Source organism: Cebus imitator, unplaced genomic scaffold (genome assembly GCF_001604975.1).
Source record: "Cebus imitator isolate Cc_AM_T3 unplaced genomic scaffold, Cebus_imitator-1.0 Scaffold6, whole genome shotgun sequence".
NCBI lineage: Eukaryota > Metazoa > Chordata > Mammalia > Primates > Cebidae > Cebus > Cebus imitator.
Window position 1 is genome coordinate 6788467 of NW_016107321.1, and position 8600 is coordinate 6797066.

Here is an 8600-nt window from a genome sequence, read left to right on the forward strand (position 1 = left end):
TTTTAGTAGAGACAGGGTTTTGCCATGTTGACCAGGCTTGTCTCGAACTCCTTACCTCAAGTGATCTGCCTGTCTCAGCCTCTCAGAGTGCTGGGATTATAGGCATGAGCCACCACACCTGGCCAGGTTTTTTTCTAAATCATATTGAACACATTTCCTGAGGGGGGTGGTGGGAAGTTCAGGGTTAGTTTTCCTCTCCTAGTGCTGAGAGCAGCCTGGGTCCTAACTCTCCAAAGGTGACCCATAACCGGGGGGTGGTGCAAGTGGAGGTCACGGCCTCAGGTGCCAACCAGAGCCCACCCTCTGCAGGGGACCCAGGGCCCTCACCAGAAGAAGGAGTTCCCCCACTCAGAGCTGTCATCCCCCTGCTTCTGCGTGCGGACAGTCAGGTCAAAGCGAGACCCGTCGTTGGGCCATGAGAAATAGAACACCCCTGAGTTGAGGATTTTCTTCAAGGCTATGAGGCGCTCCTCCTCCTTGGCCTCTTCCTGAAGAGGGTAAAAGTCGGTGGCAGTGATTTTGTAGATTTCAGCATCTGGAATTCTGCCAACAGATGTGCAGCCTGTCACCAGCACCAGGAAGCTCAGAGATGTGCCACCTGGAAAGGAAATCAGACAGGAGAGCTCAGGGTGGCAGCCAGGCTGGCCGCCTGGAGCTCCGCAGGCAGCTTGAATAGAGCTCAGGTACAACAGCAGCCAGGAACGCTACATCTGTGCACCTGTGCCTTCCCAAAGCACTGCCCAGCTCAGTGGCTCAAGAACTGCCCTGTCCCGTAAGCCTCAGGCGGTGCTTCTCAAAGTGTGGGACCCTGGCCAGCAAGTCTGCATGCCCTGGGAGCCTGTTAGAAATGCAGATTCCTGTGGCACCCAGCGGCCTGGGGGTGGGGCAGGCTCTGCTGTAACAAGCCCTCCAGGTGATTTTGATGCCCCCAGGAGTCTGAGAATTCCTGGCCTAGAGCCCTTCCAGACCCCCAGGACCTGCCCCCAAAGCCTCTCCAAACCACCTTCCCCAGAGCCTCCTCAGGCACTGCCCTGACTCAGCATCCCCAGCCTGGGGTCTGTCTTCCCCGACTCCGTCACAGGAGTGGCTTCCCAAAGCCATCTGATCACAGCCACCCCCTTCCCTCCAGCATGGCTCCTACTCCCTGCGGAGCTGCGATAGAAGCTCCCAAGTCCCTCCCCGCTGCAGCCGGCCCCTGCCCCTGCCCCGGCCCCTGCCCCACACGGGGCAGCCACCCCAGCCGGCTCCCTCTTGCATTGGCTGTTATCCAGCTGCTCCAATGTGCCATAAGCATGAGCTGGTATCCTGGGCTCTTGCCCAAGATGCTTCCCCTGCCTGGGGCGTCCCACCACCATCTGCCCAACAAGACCTCCACAACCCCTTCTCCATGCACCTCCCACCTGTCTCTGCCCCCACAGTACTTTGGGCTTTGGGCCCAGCATTCCATCCTCTGGAACAACACGAGTGCCCCCACGTGCTCCGTGGGGACCATCCTGCCCCTGCCCTCCCCCCTTCACTGGAAGAACTCCTCCTCATCCTTCTGGGTCAAGTTGGCAGCAACTCCTCCAGGAAGCCTTCTTTGCTTTCTCAAGACGTGGACAGGCGCCCCTTGGACGTACCAATAGCATTCCCATCAGCAGAAGTCACACACAAAGCTCATGACCTCCTTCCCTACCTGTGCCTCCAGGGAAGGGGCTTCCTGGGGGCAGGACGGTTTCATCATCATCTCCCTACTCCACATACACTCAGTTTGCTGAATGCTTCCTAAATAAATTCCTGCCAAGCACCACCCAGACTACCTGGGACCCTGCGGCCAGGCGAATGAGGCAGCCCTCTCTGGGGCCTCCCCTCGCTGTTGCATCGGGGGTGCCTGGCAGTGCCATGCCCACTCTCAGGACGGGGCCCAAGAGGTCATTGGGTGGAAACTGGCCTTTGGGGGCTGGCATGGCTCTAGGCCCGAGACACGATTCCCACCCTGCCACGGTCTGAGGGATCTGCCAAGACAGGTTTCTGCAAAGGGGGGAGTTGGTTCAGATTTCTCTACACTCTGGGAAGAGATCCCAAAAACCAATTCCACCACCCCTCACCCCAATTTCCTCATCACACTTCATAGGGAGAAGCGCGTTGCTTGTGGCAGGGTGGCATATGGTTGCCATTAAAGTGCATTCATTTAATGGGTGGCTCAGGGCTCCCAGGGCCCACTGATATGCCATGGGGTGGGGTGCCAGCCCGGTGGTGGGATTGGCCCTGTCACATCTCCCAGACACACCCTCAGAAAACCACCTCCAGACCACCTAAGAACAAAGGAAGTTATCACACCAGGGACAGGGACGGGGTCAGAGTTCAGCTTCTCAAGCAGGACAGGTGGGGTTACAGGGTTGGCAGCCTCTGATCAGAGCCTGGGCCACAGAGCGCTCCTGGTGCCCACCTGCCTCTTCTGACACACTCAGCACAGGGAAAAGCACAGATCAGCAGAAGTGCCCTCGCAGTGGCCGGAGGATGGCCCCTGTGGCTGCCAGAGGTATGGAAAATTTTCCATGACATCATTCCGTGCGAGACACGAAGCTGATTTGTAGCACCACTTCCTCAACAGCCTCCGCGTGGGGGGCTGAGGGCCTGGCAAGAGTCCCAGGTTGCATTTCCTGGGCAGGACCATGGCCCGGGGGAGGCTGGGGAGGGGAGCACTGTGGCGGCTGGGAGAGGCTCTTAACAACAGCATTGCCACGGAGCATGGGGCTCCTGGGTGCAGGGAGGAGGGGGTCGGGGTGGTGCATTGGGGTGAGGAGAGCCGGTGTCTACTGAATGCAGTGAAGGCAGGGGCTCTGCTCACAGCACTGCACAGGCCTGGACTCCAACCTCCCACCCACCGCGAGGAATGCCTTTACCAGCCCTATATCACAGGGAGGGAAACAGAAGCACAGGGAGGTTAAGCAGCCTGCCCAGGGTGACACAGCGGGGAGCTGGGATCCAAATCCACTTTCTAGCTACAGCACCTGGGCAAGTTACTCAAGCCAAGTCTGGCCTGAGAGCTGGTGTTCCCAATTATACCTCCTTGCAGATGACATCGCCAACCTGCTTAACCAGACTGCTGTCTCAGGCCTACCACTGCCATTTCACACACGCGTGACCGTCCCCCAGGGAAGCTGAGTCACCCGCCCAAGCACACAGCTAGTCTGCGCTGGAGCCAAAATGCAAACGTAGGTTTCACTTTAAGCCCATGCTCCATCTAGCCCCAAAGCCCAGCAGTTTCCAATCAGGTTGGTTTGCTGTACCCTTTATATATATATATATATATATATATATATAAAGTTTCACTCTTGTTGCCCAGGCTGGAGTGCAGAGGCGCAATCTCGGCTCACTGCAACCTCCACCTCCCAGGTTCAAGCAATTCTCCTGCCTGCCTCAGCTTCCCAAGTAGCTGGGATTACAGGCACCCACCACCACACCCGGATATTTTTTTGTATTTTTGGTAGGGACGGGGTTTCACCATGTTGGCCTGACTGGTCTCAAACTCCTGATCTCAGGTGATCCACCTACCTTGACCTCCCAAAGTGCTGGGATTACAGGTGTGAGCCACTGCGCCTGACCTGCTATACCCTTTAATAGAGTGTGGTCAACTAGTGTACCTGCTATCGGCTGAATGTGTGCACCCCCAAGTTAATATTTGGAAGTAGGAACACTCAAGGTGCTGGTATTAGGAGGTGGGGTCTTCGGGAGGTGACTGGGTCATGGCAGTGGAGCCCGCATGAATGGGGTTTGTGCCCAGAGAGCTCCTTCACCTTTCCACTATGTCAGATGCAGAGAAAAGGCAGCATCAAGGAATAGAGAAGCAGGCCCTCACCGACAGCCAGTCTGTGGGCTGCTGATCTCAGACTTCCAGCCTACAGAATGGTGGGAAACACATTTCTGTTGTTGATGAGCCACTCAGTCTACAGAACTTTGTCACAGCAACCTACGTGGACACAGCGTTCCCCGCTCCTTCAAAAACTGCCGTGGAAAGTTTTCATCGGTAGTTGAAATGGTTGTAAATAATATATTGTGCAGCACATTCTAAATATGGACGCGTAACACTCAAACTCCTCGAGCCTCTTAGCAGGGTCCAGTGCAATCTCCACAGTGATGTGATACTCAGTCGTCATCTATTATTCACAGGATCGCAGGAACACGCCTTTTTCTACCGTGTGGAACGTTCACTCATATTTCCAGTCCTTTCCCAACAGAATTCCATCCTAATGTAGTATATTTTGTGCTTCTGCGTTCTGCTCTGATCACCGCATCAGCCCATGCAGCTGTGCACTCCTCAACTCAAAGTGTTTAAAAAGAGCCTTGATCATTCCAATGATACCTAACCAGCCAAACGATGTAAACAATACAATGTAAATGAAACATTTTGTCAAATATATGTGTGTGTGTGTGTGTGTGTGTGTGTGTGTGTGTGTGTGTGTGTTTGTGTATGTGTATTTATTTGCCATACCCTTTAAAAGTGTATGGTCAACCAGTGTACCTGCTATTGGCTGAATGTGTGCACCCCCAAATTAATATGCTGAAGTAGGAACACCCCAGGTGATGGTATAAGGAGGTAGCGTCTTTGGGAGACGACAGTCTTGCTCTGTCACCCAGGCTAGAGTGCAGTGGTGCAATCTTGGCTCACTGCAACCTCTGCCTCCCGCGTTCAACCTCTGCCTTTCAGGTTCACTGCCTCATCCTCCTGATAGCTGGGATTACAGGCATGTGCCACCATGCCCAGCTAAATTTTTTATTTTTAGGAGAGATGGGGTTTCGCCATGTTAGCCAGGCTGGTCTTGAACACCTGACCTCTAGTGGTCTGCCCACCTTTGCCTCCCAAAGTGCTGGGATTACAGGCGTGAGCTACCACACCTGGCCGACAAATAATCATGTAATATGAAAAGTAAAAATGTGTTGGAAAGGCATCTCTTAATGAGATAAATAAACATTTATTGAAGGAATGAAAGTAGGTTCTGCACCAATTCTAATTCTAATTTTCATTTTTGTAGATGCAAACACGAAGAAATCCTGTTCACATTAATAAACAGATGGGAACAGAAAGGGTTCATTATAGAAACGTCACTCGATTCTTCAAAGTCCTTCTGAGTTAGCGCTAAGAGGAAAGGGCAGTAACTGCTGAGAAAGTGGCCGCCGATGCATCAGCTGACACCCCAGTTAAATTCTCCTTCCATGATGGAGGAAGCAAACAACTGGACATCACCTGACTTGCAAACAGACTGTTACCGAGTCAGGACTCATTTCAGCGCTGTTGACAAGCTTTTGAACTGTCCCTTTGTCTGGAATCCTAGGGGGAGTTACTCCCTGGAGCATGGAACACAGTGTGCTTCCAGAAGAGAGAAAGGCCGCCCTCTGCCCTAACACGGAAGCAGGGCGACCGCAGAGGGAATAAGAACACTGTCCTCATCACAGGCACTCCATGACAGAAAAGAGCCGAGGCCTGGAAACGTTTCCTTAGAGCTGCCCCTGCCTGTGTGCCCCCGACAGGCGGTGGGACGGGTATGACCACAGGGCTCTGTGGGAGAGCCTTACCCAAGCCTCAGGACAGCCTCTCTAGGAAGGCCCCGCCCCACCTACCTGGCCCAGCACCGACCCCTTCTCCTCCTTCAATCCCAGCCTCACTCCGTCCTGCCCAATTTCATTGACAGCCCAACCACATTCTCTGTGCACCATGGGTTTTTTTGTTTGCTTTTTTTTTTTAATTTAGAGACAGGGTCTTGCACTGTCGCCCAGGCTGGAGTGCAGTGGCTTGATCTCAGCACCGCGCAACCTCCCCTTCCCAGGTTCAAGCGATCCTCCCACCTCAGGCTCCCAAGCAGCTGGGACTACAGGCGTGCACCACTGCTCCTGGTGCTGTACTTACCACTGCTAAGTACAGACACGGTCTTGCTACACAGACCAGGCTGGTCTTGAACTTCTAGGCTCAAGTGATCCTCCTGCCTTGGCCCCCTAAGGTGCTAGGATTACAGGTGTGAGCCACCTTGCCGCCTGTACTACGGGTTTTAAGGAAAGCATCCTGGTTCGACCCTAACACCAGACTGTTGGGGGTCGCTGACTCCCAGGTCACCCGTCAGTGTGGTACAGGCCACTGATCCCCACCTGCCCCAGGTGTGTGAGGCCCCTCCCAATGCTCACCTGGAGCGCAGGATTTGTTTTTGTGAGGCAGGATCAACTGTGACAGCTAAGAAGCTAACTAGGCTTGAAGGGTCTCGGCAGTCATCAGCTGAGGGTGAGACAGGGCCTTGAAACCATCAAGGATTCACAGCAAGGGAAAAAACTCAGAAGACTAGGGCTCCAGGCTCTGCACACCTGGTGTCCTGTGTGGCCTCAGGCAAGGCTCCTGCCCTCTCTGGGCATCTGAAGAAGATGTGCCAGTAGTCTCGATGTCCCTCCAGGTTAAAGGCTCTGGTTCCAGGGCTCTGGCCAAAGCAAAGCCATGCATGGGTCAGAGGGAGCCGCCAGTGTGAGGTCGAGGGAGGCGAGGGCCCGCAGCAGGTCGTCGGCCATTTGTCCTCGGGCCAGGAAAGCTAGCTGTTGGGGTCATTCTGTGTGCTCACAGACACAAGGCCCTGTTTACCAGGGCCACCCTAGGCCTCCCACTGTGCTCTGGGCTGGCATTTCTTTGTGTTGAGTTCGCTTTCCCAGCCCCGTCTGTGCCAATCGCAACCCTGGGGGGCCTCCAGCCATCCCGTCCGTCCCTCTGCTCACACAGACACCCTCACACTTAAATGTCCAAACACAGGACTTAAGACATCTAGGCTTTCCCACCTGTGAAGGGGACAGGTTCGGCCAGATGACACTTCAGCCTCCCCGGCCACCCACAGGCTCAGAACCCTAGGCGCCGTGTACCCACATGGTGTGGTCCCAGGGCCCTCTCCCGCCTCCCCTCTGCAGAACATGAGAGTGGCGCAGGCAGCGGCAGCTACTGCCGTGAACACCCGCAGTCAGCACCCATGGTGCGGATCCTTCCCCAGCTCCAGTCTGGGAACCTGAAATCAGCCCTAGCCAGTGAATTTACACCTTGGAAATTGGCAAATGCTGCATCATCTCAGAGCTTCTCCCCCAGGGAGCTGGGTGTCAACTATCTTGGTACTATCCCATCACTGGGCACAGGAATTAAAATAAATTAATCTAAGACTGACAAAGGCCAGTTTGCTTCAAGACGTGCTAGAGAACACTGCATCCCAAAACACTCAAGGCTCAAAGTCCCCTCTTCAGAGAATTCTCCTTCTGAAGTGACTGCCCATGAAACCGGCCTCTGCTGGCCTGTGCAGAGGAGCTGCCCACCAGGCGTCCACACCCCGAGGCCACACAGCCAGCCCTCAACTCACACCTGTACAGCCTCAGTCCTCTGTAGGCCAGGCCCCTCCCACCAGCACCCTCCTCCCTCCAGCCCTCCCAGGGACAGAAGAGAGACAGCAGAGCTTCTCAGTGGTGGCAGTGTCCCCAGGCCACACTCTAAGAAACTGCCCACAGCCAGCCTGGCTGGTGTTGGAGGAGCACGCCACACTCTTCAAGGCGACCATGTGCATCGCTCATGTGGACCTCCTAAGAACTAGGTAAGATAGAGATGAGGCAATTTTCCTGGGTTTACAGACGGGAAAACAGCCCAGAGAGATTAAATGCAGATCAGCGGTGAAGTGGGAACTAGAATCCAAGAGGGCGGTCTACTAGAGAATGTATGGGCTGTCGTGTACAGCTTCACAGGTTGTGCACTGCACAACTCCAGGAGACACAATTCATTATAGTCTGGGATAGGAATGGAGTCCCTTGAGGCTATGAGACAGGGAGGCCTTGATAGCTCAGGTTCAAGAGAAGTTAAATCACTATAATCACTGGGAGAAGTTTTTGTTTTCTCTTACATTCTCACTTTTTATGCTTTGTATTGTGTAAACTTCAGGAAGCCTGACTCCCTGGCTAATTGCGGGAGCTCCAACCCCTTCCTGCTGCCATTTCAGGAAGGAAGGGAAGACTTTGGGCTTTCCACGAAAACCTTGGAACCTGGAAAAAAGCTTTTATGAATTTTTGCTCATGTTTCTCAATTTCTAATATAAAAGGCTATTGGGTAGATTGAAATTTGTCCCAAACTAAGGGAAAACTTCTCCAAAGTAAGAGCCTGTGGGGAAGCCTCTTTCTTTGCATAGAGATCCTTAGCCAAAAACATTGAAAGGAAGGCCCACTCCCGACTCAGCAGGTGGTCTCCATGGCAATGGAAAGTGGGAGTTACACAGCTGGGGTCACGCAGTGGGAGTCAGTCAACAGTGGAGTTAGCCACGCCATTGAAATAGTCACACAATTGGAGTCACACGTAGAGTCACACAGAGTCAGTCATACAATTGGTGTCACACAGGTGGAGGTCACACAGTTGGAGTCAGTCAACAGTGGAGGTTAACCACGTCGTTGAAATCAGTCACACAATTGGGGTCACACAGTTGAAGTCAATCATACAGTTGGAGTCACGCAGGTGGAGTTAGTCACACAGCTGGAGTCAGTTACATGGTTGTAGTTGGCCACACAATTGGAGTCACACGGGATTCACACTATTGGAGTCACACCACTGGAGTCACACCCGTGGA

The 8600-nt window shown here is 53.8% G+C and overlaps 1 protein-coding gene across 8 annotated transcripts in view; it reads right to left on the minus strand.

Moving 5' to 3' along the window:
* Positions 1 to 8600, minus strand: part of SYNJ2 (synaptojanin 2) — a 121530-nt gene that overhangs the window by 69777 nt on the left and 43153 nt on the right. For all 8 annotated transcript variants that reach the window (XR_005201804.1, XR_001828104.2, XM_017538567.2 and 5 more), the window contains one exon: positions 328 to 598. Coding sequence is in view for 4 of the 8 variants with exons in the window: in XM_017538567.2 (XP_017394056.1) it covers positions 328 to 598 (271 nt within the window). In the remaining 4 variants the exon portion in view is untranslated. The remainder of the gene's footprint in view (positions 1 to 327; positions 599 to 8600) is intronic.